The sequence below is a fragment of the Fundulus heteroclitus genome, unplaced genomic scaffold, assembly GCF_011125445.2.
Source record: "Fundulus heteroclitus isolate FHET01 unplaced genomic scaffold, MU-UCD_Fhet_4.1 scaffold_146, whole genome shotgun sequence".
NCBI lineage: Eukaryota > Metazoa > Chordata > Actinopteri > Cyprinodontiformes > Fundulidae > Fundulus > Fundulus heteroclitus.
The window spans coordinates 384,986-401,064 of record NW_023396558.1 but is presented as its reverse complement, the minus strand read 5'-3'; the positions used below and the strand labels follow the sequence as shown (position 1 = coordinate 401,064).

At 39.8% G+C, this 16,079-nt stretch overlaps 1 protein-coding gene across 5 annotated transcripts in view; it reads left to right on the top strand.

The window, feature by feature from the left end:
* LOC105940269 (solute carrier family 12 member 7) overlaps nucleotides 1-13,822 on the top strand; it is a 36,367-nt gene extending 22,545 nt beyond the window's left edge. For 3 of the 5 annotated variants that reach the window (XM_036129198.1, XM_036129200.1, XM_036129199.1), the window contains 18 exons: nucleotides 60-227; nucleotides 340-438; nucleotides 618-675; nucleotides 870-1,044; nucleotides 1,865-1,983; nucleotides 2,078-2,176; nucleotides 2,937-3,056; nucleotides 3,394-3,498; nucleotides 3,598-3,766; nucleotides 5,784-5,979; nucleotides 6,434-6,603; nucleotides 6,687-6,818; nucleotides 6,959-7,066; nucleotides 8,664-8,762; nucleotides 10,480-10,649; nucleotides 11,064-11,078; nucleotides 11,370-11,503; nucleotides 12,872-13,822. In XM_036129198.1, the coding sequence (XP_035985091.1) occupies nucleotides 60-227; nucleotides 340-438; nucleotides 618-675; nucleotides 870-1,044; nucleotides 1,865-1,983; nucleotides 2,078-2,176; nucleotides 2,937-3,056; nucleotides 3,394-3,498; nucleotides 3,598-3,766; nucleotides 5,784-5,979; nucleotides 6,434-6,603; nucleotides 6,687-6,818; nucleotides 6,959-7,066; nucleotides 8,664-8,762; nucleotides 10,480-10,649; nucleotides 11,064-11,078; nucleotides 11,370-11,503; nucleotides 12,872-12,963 (2,228 nt within the window). In that variant the 3' untranslated portion in view covers nucleotides 12,964-13,822. The remainder of the gene's footprint in view (nucleotides 1-59; nucleotides 228-339; nucleotides 439-617; nucleotides 676-869; nucleotides 1,045-1,864; nucleotides 1,984-2,077; nucleotides 2,177-2,936; nucleotides 3,057-3,393; nucleotides 3,499-3,597; nucleotides 3,767-5,783; nucleotides 5,980-6,433; nucleotides 6,604-6,686; nucleotides 6,819-6,958; nucleotides 7,067-8,663; nucleotides 8,763-10,479; nucleotides 10,650-11,063; nucleotides 11,079-11,369; nucleotides 11,504-12,871) is intronic. The other 2 variants (XM_036129201.1, XM_036129202.1) reach the window with 2 other exon arrangements.
* Nucleotides 13,823-16,079: the final 2,257 nt, after the last annotated feature.

Genomic DNA, 16,079 nt, shown 5'->3' with positions numbered 1-16,079 from the left:
CCACACAGAAGTGATGTTTTCACTGTAACCAATTGTACTTCTTTTTGTTTCCACATTAGACAACTTGTGGAGCAACTATGGTCCAGCCAACATGGAGATAGAGAAGAAAGATTTGCCTTCCCAATCTCCTCAGATCCCATCTAATGACAGAAATCAGTACTTTGTCTTCAGTGACATCGCCACATACTTCACATTGTTGGTTGGGATATACTTCCCTTCCGTCACAGGTAGCTCATCTCAACGGCTAAATAAGCTCAAAATTAAAGAGGAAAGTCCTCTTGGGTTTAAAAACGTTTTACGCATAATTTCTGACATTATGTGTGAATGTCATCTTTTCAGGCATCATGGCTGGTTCGAACAGATCTGGTGATCTCAGAGATGCTCAGAGATCCATCCCAATAGGAACTATACTGGCCATTCTCACCTCCTCTTTCCTCTGTATCCTTTAAACTGACTGTGTATTTAACGTGTATGCAGCGGATACGCGGTGGTTCTGCCGCTGTTCTCGACGGGTCACATTTGGCTACATTACCTGCTTGTGGTTTTCTTTTCTTCTGTAGAACAAAGATGTTAGGGACTAGTCAACAGGATTTTCTTTTTCTTAAAGTCATGAACAGATATGACGTTTGTGGTGTTGTTTGGAGCCTGCATCGAAGGAGTTGTGCTGAGAGACAAGTAAGGAATGTTTACGCCACATTATTTTTCACAAGTTGTCGGAAAATGGTGTTTCTATAAACTTGAAAAGGATAAAATAAAGATGTGTACAAAAAATGTATTTGGTGTAGTTTGGTTAGCCTGCCAAATCCAGCTGTGCAGTTACAAAAATGTGGAAACAAGCAACCCTAAAATATGCTCTCTTTTTTTTTAAGGTTTGGTTTCTCTGTAAAAAAGACCCCAGTGATTGGTGTCCTCGCCTGGCCATCCCCATGGGTTATTGTGATTGGCTCGTTTTTCTCTTGCTGCGGTGCGGCGTTGCAGAGCCTGACCGGTGCCCCCCGTCTGCTGCAGGCCATCGCCCGTGATGGCATCATCCCTTTCTTACAGGTAGGTGATCAAAGATATTTACTTGAGTAGATTGTGATTTTGAGATTTTCTTTGGGATTTCCGATATTTTAATTTACCTTATAGTCAGTTTTACATAACTGAACAATTATTGACTTGTAGTGTTCCACTTCTCTAATACCATCTTAACCTGATTCAGAAAGCTACACTAGCTTAGACCTGCAGGAAACAACTACATCGCTGTGGTTTTCCTGTTAATATTTGCCTCTAGGATAACAGGATGGGGTATTTACAGCTTTGTGAACACAAGTAGCATGCAAACCTTAAAGTTGTATTAAAGCCCTTTTGATGAGCTTTAATACTGAAGTCTCGGGATCTAACGGGGTTCACTGCCGGTGCTGGCAGCTAGCTTCCTTTTACCCATCGGCAAGTGCAACAGCCGGTTACCATGGAGACTCGATACAGTCTGAGGTTAGGCTTAAGGTTTGGAGGACAGACATTGCTGACCAAAGAAACCTCACAGATTACCAAGGCAACTCACAATGCTGTCTGCTAGAGATGGGAAGATGCTATTTAAATTTTTTTAAAGGTATTCTATTCTTAGACACAATCAGTTTGGTTATATATGCATTTTATATGCATATATAACCTTGCATATATATTATATATGTACGAAAATATGTTTTTCCTTGATACATAAATGATATATAAATAAAAATCAGGCACAAAACTTGTATAAGAAATGTTCCACAACCTAGAAGCAACAGAGCAGGGAAGGAGAGCCTTTCCTTGTAATGACTCTTGGGTTATACGAAGGGAAACCTGGTCAGACCTCTGTCCACTGTGTTTCTGTCTCCCACAGGTCTTTGGTCATGGCAAGAGAAACGGCGAGCCCACCTGGGCTCTTTTGCTCACAGTTGGGATTTGTGAGATAGGGATCCTCATTGCCTCTCTGGATGAAGTGGCTCCCATCCTATCCATGTACGCAGCTTGAAGTCACCCGCGCGCTCAGTCCGTCACCTTTTACTGTACTCCCTCTGAATCACTGAACTCTTCACACTCTTTGTGCTTTTAGGTTTTTCCTCATGTGTTATCTGTTTGTCAACCTGGCCTGTGCTGTTCAGACTTTGCTCCGTACACCCAATTGGAGACCACGCTTTAAGTTCTATCACTGGTGAGAAATTGAATAATTGGAAGAGCAGCGTTTTTAGACAATGTGGTAAACTTTTGAATTCCTAATTCACTCATTTCCTTCCTTCCATCTTTGTTTTGTAATCCCATTTCTTCCCTGTTACATTATTTTCTGCCTTTCTTTCCCTACCTGTTTCCTTCTCCCCTTACATCTTTGTATCATTTATTTATTCTTCCTTATTTTTTATCTTTCCTTCATTATGTCTGTCCTTCCTTTGTTGGTGTCCTCCTTCCTTCCTTCCTTCCTTCCTTCCTTCCTTTCCTTTTTTCCCCTTTGTCTTCAGTTATTCCTTTCCTTCAGTTTGTCATTTCTCATTTCCTTCTGTCCCAGTATCTTTGTACTTCTTTTCATTCCTTTCTTTGATTCTTTCTTTTTTCTTCCCTTTATCCTGCTTCATTTCCTTTCTTTTGTCCTTCTTACCTTTCGTGTGTCTTTTACTCTGTTCTTAGTTTCATGTTTCCCTGTTCCTTCTTTCTTTTCTGTGCCCTCTTCCTTCCTTCCATACCGTCCAGTTTCTATTTTTTTGCAGGTGTCATATTTAAAGTCCAGCCTCTGTAGAAATACAGTATATGTCAGAAACACACAGTTTACTTTAGTATTTTGTACTGAGAACTTTTGAAAAGTGTGTTTGGAACAGTCTGAAATTTATACACAAAAATGCACAGGAACCCTGTCAGTAGCACTACAAGAAAATCCATCTTTTGCATGTTTATCACCAAGACTTTGTGTTTGCTTCCTGCAGGACTCTGTCCTTCTTAGGCATGAGTCTCTGCCTCTCCCTCATGTTCATCTGCTCCTGGTATTACGCCCTGATTGCCATTGTGATCGCCGGCTGTATATACAAATACATCGAATACAGAGGGTGAGTTCAGAAGTTTGTGGCCAAAATTGCTGAAAACAAAGATTTAGTAATGACTTTAATAGGATAATTTTCCGCTTTACTTTCATGTCTCAGTGGAACACAGGGAGCGCTTTGTTTTAACAGTGCAGCCTTTCCTTTATTGTGGCACCAGTGAATTAGGTCATGAAGAAGTAGAATACACACATCTGTCCAAATTAGAAGCTTTTCCTTACAATTTAGCTTTAGCCTTTGAGTTTGTCCTGCAATCAATTAAGGGCAATTTATTAAAGTATCAAATAATTTAAAAGCATATAAGAGACACTTTGGTTTTTAAATAATTATTTTCTGTTTGATACAGAGCTGTGAAGGAGTGGGGGGATGGGATAAGAGGTCTGTCCTTAAACGCGGCTCGTTATGCTCTCATTCGCCTGGAAGAGGCACCACTGCACACCAAAAATTGGAGGCAAGTGTCATTGCGTTTACACAGAATCATTCAAACATTAACATATAGATATTTTTGTGTTTTGAACTTGTATTCAATGAAATATCTTTGTTTCTGCAGGCCACAGGTGTTGGTGTTGTGCAAACTGAACGCTGACCTTGAAGTGAAGCACCCTCGTCTCCTGTCCTTCACCTCACAGCTCAAAGCGGGCAAAGGACTTACCATCGTCTGCTCGGTCCTGGAGGGGACATACATGACCCGCAAGGAGGACGCCAATCTGGGAGAGACGGTTTGAGTCTTCTTCTCTGTATTTTCATCTCCCTGGCTGTTATAAATTCATGTCGGACCATTTTGATATCACATGACAACGCCACACTGATGTACAATGGACTTTGCAGATTTTTTTTCTCTTTAGTATCAACTTCAACCATGTGATCCCTTTTTATAAGAAGTAACATTATTTTTGGTGTTCTATTGAAACTCCTTGACCCTTATTCGCATTGTGTCACATTACAACCCAAAGCATCAAAATATTTTACTAGGATTTTTGTGTGAGCGACCAGCACAAAGTAGTGCTTAATTGTGAAGTAGGAAAAAAATCTACACATGGGTTTAAAAATCTTTAAATCTTTGCAGCCCTTATTATTCTGATATCCTTAAATAAAATTAAATATAAAAGTTTGCAATCAGATGTTATCTACTTAATAAATAGTCTATCTGTGTGTCATTTAATTCAAGTATAAATCCAGTTGTTATAAGTTTTTTTATTTATTAATTTTTATTTTTTTTTTAGAGATCATTAGGTGAACAAACAGCATCACAAAGACAGAAAAAGACCCATAAGGGTCAGGGAGCAAGTTGTGGGGAGATTAAAGCAGATTTAAGTTAAGATTTAAATATCTCATGGTGCATTGTTTTATGGAGGACCAAAACTGACATACCTAAAGATAAAAGCTGAAATATATATTTTTTCTTTTTTGTGACACTTAGTTCTCATCAGGAAATGTATATATTTCGGTCCTCCATGCTGTTTAATCTCTTATCCAGAAATGAAAACAGCTGTAAACCTACCAAGAATTACCTGCTCATTCAAACCGACAGGCAGGACAATGAGGAACGTTCAGAGTCAAATGCCTATAGTAGCTGTTATAACATACAGTTGTGAAAAATAGCCACATATTGTTTAAACATCTTAATACTGACATGAAAAAAAACCCTTTTTGGACAGTGTATAGGCAAGGCAAAATAAAAATAACATAACTTTCAGGCACAGGGACAATTCCTACAACAGAAGGAAGCAAGAGAGTGAAATTTGGTCTGTAGGTATGGAGAACTGGTGTAGACATGACTTGAAGGACTTGAGGCTGTATTTGCATTTGTTTTTGGATCATTTGAGTCAGTACCTTGCAGAACGACTTTTGCTGCAAGTCACACTCAGATTCTTTGTAATAATAATAATAATAATAAAAAAAAAAATTATTTTCAACAGATAACTCATGGACACTAGGGACTCAGAGGCTGACATACTTGGAGTGGATGAAATGGACTGATTATGGAGAAGTCAGCCAGAATATGGTGTGCTATTCTCCACCAATGTCATGCGAGGAATACACCTCCTTGCAGGAGTGTAACACTTGGTTTTATATAATGCTTAAATAAGTGATAGTTGTGGCTCTCCACTTCCTGTGTTGTTCTATGTACGAGAGTCCAGTACTGATCTAACCTCTGTCTGGTTAGATTAAATACACTATAGTATTCTGTTTAACAAAATGCATGGATCATTTTCCTTCTGCATTCATGCACTGCTCTCTGTTGGTCTGTTGCATAAAATACAAATAAAATACATTAACGTTTATGGTTGTAATGTGAAAAACATCAAGGAGAATATATCCTTTTACAAGGCACTGTGGCATTAAATAATCCACATCTGCTCCTTGTCGAAGTCACCACTGTCACCACATGCCAACTCTCACTCATCATATAAATCGTATTCACCCACATCCACTAAAGACTGGGATAAAATATGCGACGTTCTGTGTTAAAGCCCTGAAAATTGTGTTGACTTCTACCCCAGCTCACCTCTCTGCCGTATCAGCAGTGAGCAACAAGGCACATTGTTTTGGCCTACAGAATATTAGAGCAAATAGTCAATTCTCCCTGTGACCGGGTGGGACTTTAGTGCTTTAAACATCACATCTGTGAGTCTAGACATCAAGCATGCTTTGTGAAAGGAAAGCACTGTAAAAAAAAAAATGTATTCACATATGTTGTTCTTTCGTCTTTAACCAGCGTTTTCTTTTTTGCAGAAAATGAAAGTCACCATGGCTGCAGAGCGAACCAAGGGCTTCTCCCATGTTATTGTGTCATCCAGCCTGCGAGATGGGTTTTCTATCCTGATCCAGTCAGCGGGGCTGGGGGGGATGAAACACAACGCCGTCCTGATGGCCTGGCCGGCAGGCTGGAGGCAGGCCAGGGACTCCCTTGCTCGAAGAAATTTTATAGGTAAACCGCTCTGAAGCAAGGTTTATTCTCAGAGTTTATATAGAATTAGTGTAATAAACATTTACTTGTGCTTTGTATACTAAAAGGAGGTTTGGAAAGCTGGGCTGTGTAACAGTCCCGAAACCTGTTATAAAAGCATTTGGAAAGCTGAGAAATTAAGGATGTATGTTAAATTTTACAGGTTAAAAACCTGCATAAATCTAAAACACTGGCGGTATCACATCCACCGGGCTGTCATGCACACCAATTATAGACTGCACCTGTTTTTAAAGCCAAAAATTTTCCCCCATTTAACCGTAGCTCCTTACCTCTAGTGACAAAATTCTGATCAAAAACGTCAGACATGATTTAAGATGTTTTTAGGAAACGGACCAAACAACACCTTTATCGGCGTATGTGTAAAAACTAACGACCTCCCGGCATTCGTCCTTGTTCCTTTTTTGTCTCCGTCCAGAGACGGTGAGAGAGACGACGGAAGCCAACCAGGCTCTGCTGGTCGCAAAGAACATCGACCATTTCCCCAAAAACCAAGAGCGCCTGAAGGAGGGCGCGATTGACGTGTGGTGGATCGTCCATGACGGTGGACTCCTCATGCTGCTGCCCTTTTTACTCATGCAGCACAAGGTGTGTGTGTGTGTGCTCACCACAGGCTCTAAGTGCCGTGTTGTTGATCCGCCGCCAGCTGTCACTCATGCAAGTATTCGCAGGTGTGGAGGAAGTGCAAAATGCGCATCTTCACGGTGGCCCAGCTGGACGACAATTCCATCCAGATGAAAAAGGATCTGCAGGTGTTTCTGTACCACCTGCGCCTCGACGCAGAGGTGGAGGTGGTGGAGATGGTGAGACGACACCTTTTTTTTGCTTAGCGGTCCTCGAATCCGCTTGGTAAAGCAATGGTTTGACTTGGGATGGCGACGGCTGACGGCCCTGCTTAATAACGCACATCCTAAACTTGAGGACGTTCTGCATGCTTCTGCAGCACGACAGTGACATCTCCGCGTTCACATACGAGAAGACGCTGAAGATGGAGCAGAGGTCGCAAATGCTGAAAGAGATGCAGCTGTCCCGCACTGAGAGGGAGAGAGAGGTAGGGTCACACATGCAGTGTAACGACCTACGGTCTGCTGAAATAAGCGATAAATCATGCACTGTTTGTATTTAATGCATCTTTTATACGCTGTAGTATTTCAGGGCTCCAGACTAACCTTCTGCACTGGTTGCAGTGGTTTGCCTAAAACATTTTTGACCAAAGTACTGCCAACTTTTAGGTGCGCACAAACCTCCCACAGCTCTTTTACGACGACTTTATTACACATTTTTAAGTAAATTTATTAACATGAGAAGGAACGGAGCACTGACTATTTGGCATCATGATTATTTCATAGAAATTTGTCACAATCCTTATTAAGGTTTATAAAAATGTACAAAAAATATCCTTTAAGTAAAACTACATGCCAAAGACAATATTCTTATTCTTCCATTCTATCTGTTCTATATCTAAAACAGGTGTATGTTAGGAACGACACCTCGTGCCGGACTGAAATTGCCAGTATAGAAAACATAAAATTAATAAATTAATAAAACCGTAGATTTCCAAAGGTTGAATTTTTAAGACGGTGGCTGTAATTTTACTTTAAAATAAATCTGATCTGTGCTGGCGGGGAAGGTTTTCCTGTTTTTAAGGAGTCCAACTGCTGCTGTAGCCCATGGTGTGGGGTTTGTAGCAGGACCAAAAATAGCTGACAGGAACACTAGGATGTAATAAAGAAAATATGTAAACTTACAAATGAGCTCAAGACAAAAATAATCGGGCAGGGAGTAAGCAAATTAAAAGAATTTTAAATTAAAAGGAGAACAGAGCAGGACACAAATAAACTCGGGGAGACCGAAACAATACAAGATGTACAAACAAGTCTGGACTAAAATGGCAGCAGCTAGAAGAGCAGGAACAGGAAAAAAAACAGGAGCTGCATGCTGTCTGAAGTGCATTCTCTGTAAACCTTTTTAAAAGTAGTGTTTAACAAAGTTAATCCAGTTTATCCGTCTGTTTATCAAATGACCAAAATGTCAGGATCCAATGGCGGGCTGCAGCAGGAGCACGCAAGTTTTTACAAGCAACGGGGAATATGTAGAGGTTAAATAAGCTTCGGAATATGATGATTTGGAGCGTAGAATTAAGGCTCTTATTATGGAAGTTTGAAAGAAGTTTTGTCAGAGTTAATCTGCCAGAATGACAAAATAATTGGACTGTTGTAGGCAAAAAAAAACAACTATTGGTTTTGCTGCCACGATGAGCATAAGCAGACTCTTGACTAAAATGTAACGAATCCACTTCATCTGACAAGCTGGTAAGAAGCTGAGCAAATAAATCGGACTATTCGGACACAGGCAAGTTTACAGCTAAAAGTTAACTTAGAATTACCCGCAGACCGAGAAAAATCAGCTGAACAGCTGAAGACTTAACTTTAGTTGTGTGTATTTTTGATTGACAGCAATATTAGGCAACCCACGCAACCACAAAAAAAAATGGTTGCATATATGACCAAAGTGGCCACACTCTGGAGCCCTGCTGCTCACATATCTTTGACAAAATGTGCATCGCAGTTCCTTCCTTGTCTGTTCTGCTGTCTTTGACCTTTGAACTCCTTCAATATTATTCTGTCTTTAATGGCCCACGGGCTCAGATTCAGAGCATCACAGACGTGTCGCGTGGCTCCATTAAGAGGAGGAAGTGGCCTGTTGTTGACTCGCCGCTCAACACTCAGAGCATCCCAGAGGATGAGGTAGCCAAGCTAACCGAACAGCTTGTAGCAACCAGCCACAGCGTCATCCTTCCACTCATTTCTCATAATGCTATCCAAGATAAGCCAGTCATTCCAGCTGCAGTGCTTTGACAAGGGTGTCTGCAAGAAGCTGAGTGAAGTTTCAGGTTCCTGCTGGTTTGGGATGGTCATGTCCTCCTAATCAAACTGTGACTCCAACTGTTAAATCTGCTTCCTCTCATCCTTCACACCTTTTCCATCCTAAATTTTTTTAAACTCTTAATGTAACGGTCCTCAAAGTGTGGAATGCTCATCCCCTAATTTGGTCCGGTTGTCATGGCAGGTGTGTGTGTGTGTGTGTGTTTTGGGGGGGCGGGGGGGGGGGGGGGGTGTATGATACAGTTTGTTTGAGCTGCAACCCAGAGGTGTTTTGGTGACTTAGTTATAAGTCTATAACTAAGTGTGTCCTTAGTGACAGGCATGTGGAATCTGAAATTTGGCTTGGATATTCTTTTTTTGCATAGAACTTCTTGAATTAATTTATATCTCATTTATAAAGTAAAGGTATGAGTAATAAGATATGAGAGATTGCATTTACCACTAGAGCTGCGAAAAAATCTCCAAAAGAAAAAAGAGGTAGTTTTATATTGCACTTTTTTGGGGGGGAAAAATCTTAATCATGAATACCAATGTATGAAACCAGAGGGTTAACGCAAAAAAAAGTTAACTCTCTGGTTTCAGAAGGCAAAAATATATAACAGGATCTACCTGTTTTTGTTAGTTATTCTGTGAGCTGTGGAAATAGAACAAAAAAACTCCCTTTTATCTTTTATTTATTGGTAGTTAGATTTTATACATACTTCTGATGATAAAATGAGAATAATTTTTTGGTAAATAACATTGTTTCTGTCCTGTTGGAGCTTAAATTGAAGCTGAAAAAGAAACTACTCAATTGTACTCTGACGGTTGGTCGTTGAGTCTGGCAAAATATCTATTAACATGTAGTTTATGAGATTACGATGTCTGTTTTATTAGTGAATGATCCAACATCTGTTTGGCTGCAACTTTTAGAGTACAATTAGCCTAATGAACACCTCTAGCAGCACAGGGCACTGATGTCTGGATTGCTGGAAGGGAGAATCCAAGGCCTCCGCCTGGTATCAAGCATACAACGATAATGTTTGTATCAAATCTCATACCAACGCTTTTGATATCACTCGTAGCAAACATCTGCTTTAAGGTTAGTTTTCCTACAGCTATAATTAATCTCACTGCAGATTTGTGTATCTAATCTGAGCCGTGTGGGGCACTGTGCTGCCTTGGTGCTCTTAGGAACAATCATCTGCAAATATGCCGAGAGGGTGCAGAGAAAATTGTAAAATTACCCCTCATTCAAAATATATAGGGACTCTGGAAGCAGCGTGCACTGTTTCAGGGTGGATGTTGTAAATCTGTACTATTCGATCTAAAGCCTGGTAAGACATGGTAATTCACTCCTCCCCTATTTACAGCAATCAATGTATTAGGGTTCTATGTTCAATGACTTTTTTCATCTCCATAAATCTGCTTTGCACATGACCGCTCTAATAACAAACTTTACCCATGTCCTGACCTTCTATTATCTGCATATTTGTATGTACTTTTATGTAATTTGTCTGTCTGATACTTTGATAAATTACCATTTTTCTTCTCCATTTTTCTTTGCTCTTACTTACTCATTTGTTGTCCGTCCTATTAGGCGCAGCTGATTCACGACCGGAACACGGCATCCCACTCTGTAACCAATGAGAAAGCGGCCGGAGCCACGCCTGATCGTGTCCACATGACGTGGACAAAAGACAAGCTGCTCAATGAGAGGAACAAGCACAGAGAAGGCATGGCTGTTAAGGACATGTTTAATATGAAGCCGTAAGTAGAACCAGCTTTGCTGCAGAACTGGAGTAAAAAAAAAAAAAACCCTGATTCCTCCCCAGATATGATGGGTTCAACTTAATATTTGGTGTCTTGATCAATTTTTTTAGGATTACTGGGGGTATTTTTTGACTGGATGTGACGCTGTGTTCAGCATGTTTTTTCTTATCTATCATTTCTCAGTCCGTTTCCTTTCTTTATTAAAAAAACAGCTAGTGTTAAGTGCTGCCCTCTAAGTAGTTTTTTTTTCCCCAATGTAAAAGTAGTTTTGCAGTGTAATGTTTTTTTAATAACGATAGCTTCTACTTTGTGGCAAACCTTTTAAAAAAATATGAAATTATCAGATTTTATTTTGATGACAATGTTGAATGATTTGTGTTTTTCTTTTTTTGTTTTGCTCATTTCATCCAGTGAATGGGAGAATCTGTAAGTTGTTCCTTCTTTCAGTGTTTGATTGCATGTGCTCAAACTGTTGCATGCATGTTGGTGTGATTTAGTTTGCATCGGAAGGGAAGGGGAGGGGAGGGGAGGGGGGGTGCATGATGGCAAAAATAGCCAATAATGGTAACAAGCAAGATTATAGCTCCGAGTAAAATCATTTGCAAGCAGGATGATCACAACTGCAGCTTCATGTCGACGACGGATGTAGAGCATCCGTCATTTTACGGGCTGAAGTTTTATCTTCTAATACCCGTTATTAATGTCATTTTGCTGCAGCAACCAGTCGAATGTGCGGCGGATGCACACAGCTGTGAAGCTGAATGAGGTGGTGGTGAAGAAATCCAAAGATTCCCAGTTGGTTCTGCTCAACATGCCAGGCCCGCCAAAGAACAAAAAGGGCGACGAGAACTGTATCCTTTGTTGCTTTAACACTATTGTTACATCTGTAAATTAGTCATCTAACCCCTTGTCATGGTCTGTGCCTTTCTGCACCCTGCCACGCCCCCCCCCCCTGCTCTGCTGTGATGTAGCTCATGCGTCGCCTGCAGATGCGAACCTCCCAGATCTTCTGTCCGGTTTTCCATTCGTTCTGCATAACTGCTCGTCTAAGCATGATCGAAAAAGGGCCATTCTTATCTCCAGCAGTCATTGGGCAAGAGGCAGAGTGCACCCTGGACATGTCGCTAGTCCATTACAGGACAACACACACACACTCATAACTGAGGGTCATTTAGAGAGACCAAATAATCTAACAGTCATGGTTATGGACTGTGGAAGGAAGCAGGAGGACCTGGAAAGAACCAACGGATGTACGAGGAGAGCAGAAAGACCCCAAAAGCTTATTTACTGCGAGGCAAGAGTCCTACCAATGGTGCATCCAAGAATCCTGTCATATAGAGGATAGAAAAATGTTTTGATGATGCTAGGAATTCGGAGTGTGACCTTTAAACTTTGAAACATTTGTTTACCTGAGCTGTTACTAATAAGCTAACATCTTAGCAGTAAAAACAAAGACAAAAAGAATTATACATGACTATTTCTCTGCTTTAAGGCACTTTATTGCCTCCACTATAGATTTAAGATTATAAATTTATTTATTTTTGCATTTATTCATTTGCTACTTTGTTAAAACCCAGAAGCTCAAGACAATAAAGCTACATCTGTACAAAGCCAAGTACTAATATGGTAAATAAAGACTGAGGTTCACTGAAACATAATGTACAAGCACAACCCAGTACATTATTTTACGTATACAGCAAACTGCACAAATATTAGTACTCCAGCAAAAATGGACACAAACATTTTAATGTGTAACTTGAGAGTACTCGTTTCTATCGTAGTTTGAGGTGTGCACAAAAGAAATGGGATAAAGTGTTACGTTGTGCAATGTCCAGTCTCTCTGAGGCATAATTAGGTTAATTAATTAAATATACAAACACATAGAGTGATCCCCCCCGGCTGAAAAACATACTCAAATTAAAATGTGGATTTAAAAAAAAAATTGTGAGATAATGCTAATGCAATAAATTATTAATGTATTTTAACACTTTTAGACATTTTTGCCAGGGCTGCCGGTATTCATGGAAAGTCCATATACTGCATAATTAACCTGTTTACAGGGTTAGGTGTATTGCAAATTTTAGAGTCATAGTGAAAAGTTTAAAAGTTGGATTTATTTCTTACCACTGCCCAAATGAAGGTTTTGTAAAAGCTACTGGTAAAATCGATAAACTGGCTGATGTGTATATTATGTCCTTAACCATTGATGTGTTTCTCAGATATGGAGTTCCTGGAAGTTTTAATGGAAGGCCTGGACCGTGTCTTGTTGGTCCGTGGAGGAGGCCGGGAGGTCATTACTATCTACTCTTAGCGTCATGTAGCTTTTAATCATTTTACATTTGGAGAAAACCAAGTGGGGCAGAGTGACCCCCAGGTAGGAAGGGAACAAACGCCACGGCACTACTGATGGGGGCAAAAGTCTCCTTCCACACTGACAGAGGGGAAACACACAACCAGTTATAGCTAATGCTTTGGTGCTATGATCTTGCTGTAGAGGAACGGAGATTTTCTACAGCGCGACCTGAGCTCAGTGTGCCCTGTTTGTAAAGACAGCTCCCCATCACTCCTGGCTTTGTTGCTGTTGTCACTCTGCCATCATGTGGCCACCCTGGGAAAAGGTCCTTTCTAAAGACGCTTTCTGAAAGACTTGCAGTTTCATGTCAACAGTGTATGATCATTAATGGCCATTTTCCAAGAGAACGTCTTGCTGCTTGCAACCACCACTGACTGATGTCTCAGTGAAATGGAGGCGAAATGAACATTTGTTTTTATTTATTTTGGCGACTGTTCCGAGTGTGCCGTTTTTTTCTCGGAAATGTATGAAACTCACTAAGGTTTTCTATTAAAGGAACCAAATGAGGAAATATTAATGATGAGCTAATCAATAGTTTGTGTTTGTTAATTCATCGCCACTGTTCCTGTTGTCTTTGTTAACTATGTTGTTGTTGTTGTGACTGTGCAGACTCTGATAAGTAAGAAAATTGAATTGCAGCATTCACTTTTTTAGTTAAATAGTTTTTTCTGTATATTAGCAAATCTTTTTTTAGATACATTTTTGAAGTAATTTTTTTAGAAAGCAATTTACATCATTAGACATTTTTTGAATAAACTGTCAGACTATGTAATAGTTGTTCATTTTATTTAAATGTCCTTTTTTTAGTTCTAGAACTGACATTTTCCTGTAATGACTGCATTTTAGGATTTTTTCTAAAAATAAAAATCACAATAAAAATATCAGTCTTAGTAATGTCAGTGTTTTTATGTATTAAACATTGAATCTCAACATGTTTTGTGAAACTTTTGGAAATATTAGTCTCTGTGAATGCACCATCTAGCGGTACGCTAAATTAATTACAAACAACCTTGCCGTTAAGGGTGTAATAACTACAACAGAAGCCATCATAAATGTGACAATGTCAACATCTCCTCCATGTATTTGGTACCAAGCTACTGCTAATAGCTGCCGTCATTGTGTGAAATAGTTTTTGCCACTGTTACCAAGCCCACTTTTTTTTTTTTTTTTTTTTTTAAAGTCGCTTGTAAATTCCGTGCATCACGGTTTTTTGAGCTCATTTCTGAATGTGCAGTTGCTTATTTGGGGTCTAATATAAGCAACTATAAACACAAGTAAAGATCTTGCTGCAGTACTACAGACGGTGAACAGCTGATATCCCTCTGCTGCTCCGCGTACACACATACACACATAGAGGGAGACGGAATAGCTGCTAGAACGCGACTGCCCTGTTTCTAACATAACAGTAAAAATAAACTTCACTGTTATATTGAATTAACTTAGTTTGTAAAGTCTATAACCTCTGCCTCCACTTTAAATCCCCGCTTCCTTATGAATTGTCTCCAGCTGGTATTAGTAGCTAGCCTCGTGAGACCATCCTGATCTCGCGAGCTTTCAAGGTTTCACTCGCAGATCAGTCTGGCTACTTTACGTTAAAGAAAATTTGGAGCCGTTCACCAAACGAACCAATCAGCGTTGGCTTTGAGGCGGGTTGAGGTGTGACGCAACGGGGAGCGCGACAGTTCAGTCTAAAGAACATGGCGGCTTCAGCCGATGAAACTAGCATTAGCGTGGCTATCGAGCAAGTTTTATCGGAATTACAGAGTATTTCTTTGCTGAGCTAACGAGCCTTTACCTGCAGCAGCAAGAGTAGCTTGGCTTGTGGTTGTGTTTTCGTCAACAGAGCGACGACGAGGCATGTTGACGAGTATGTCAAATGCTTCGTTGATCTGATTGGTTTATTTGGCTTGTCTATCACCAACATAAGCCAATCAGCTAACCAGTATTTTCGCCCCTTCCCAAAATTACTTCAACGGAAAGTTTCCAGATGGATATGCGAAGCAAATCTATCTGGCGGCGTCAGGTTAATTAGTAGCTGCGCTGATTCTGACTCTCATTTCTCCCGGTTATTACTCATTCTTCTTTTCTTGGTCCCTTACTCTTTCCTCTCGCTGGGCAAAGAGTATGGATGGTCCTCCATTTCAACAGAAAGTAGAATGATCTATGGTCATCTTCACTTGTTTTACACTCCTGATCCACTGACGGCGCCTCATCATACAGAAGACATGTAGGGAAAACGCATAAGCAAGAAATGTCGACGCAACATGGCGCCTCCATGTGGGGAGTGGGTGCACTGCCACCTATGAATTTATAAACTACCAAATTCTAAGTTATGAGAACGCTTTCAGTTTTGATGTGATGTTACTAGACTTTCCCAGAATATGTATTTATAAAAGCAATACTTGTTTTTTGCTAATTAAAAGCCAAATTAGTTACACACTTCCCTATAAATTAGATTTTTGTCACATACCTCCCAGTAATAGTCTTAATCAGAAAGGGATTTTTGAAAAATGTATGGTGCAACTTCTCAAGACACTGAAATCTATCAAAGTGGTTGAAGGAAGTGGTTGGTCATTGGAACAGAAGACTGGTGAAAGTCTTTGAATTGGATGCTATTTCAAACTAAAAAAAGACAAATGAATGTAAGGTTGACATAGCAATTATTTAGCTATCTTGCAAATAATACTTTTATCTGAGTGAAAATCTAACCTTGTTCAAAAATGAAGGGTCACAGACCCAGAATGGTGCTATTATATTATAAAATTAGCAATTTGTGACTTGTGCAGTTACAGTCTATAAAATCCCTTCAGTTTAAATGGAGTGTCCACTATATTCAAATAACATATTACAGTACCTCACATTCATGTCTTGTAGCTCCAACTCTCTTAAGTGCCAGATGAAAAACATGTTGGAGCAATTTAACACACTTTAATAAGAATAGTACTTTAATGGTAATAACTTAAAATAAAACACTTTGGCATGATTCTCTGAAAGTTTTACTGTAAAAAGATACAAATGACACTTTTAAAGCTGTTGAAATAATTTAAAACCCAAACCTTTGTCCTGCACTTTGT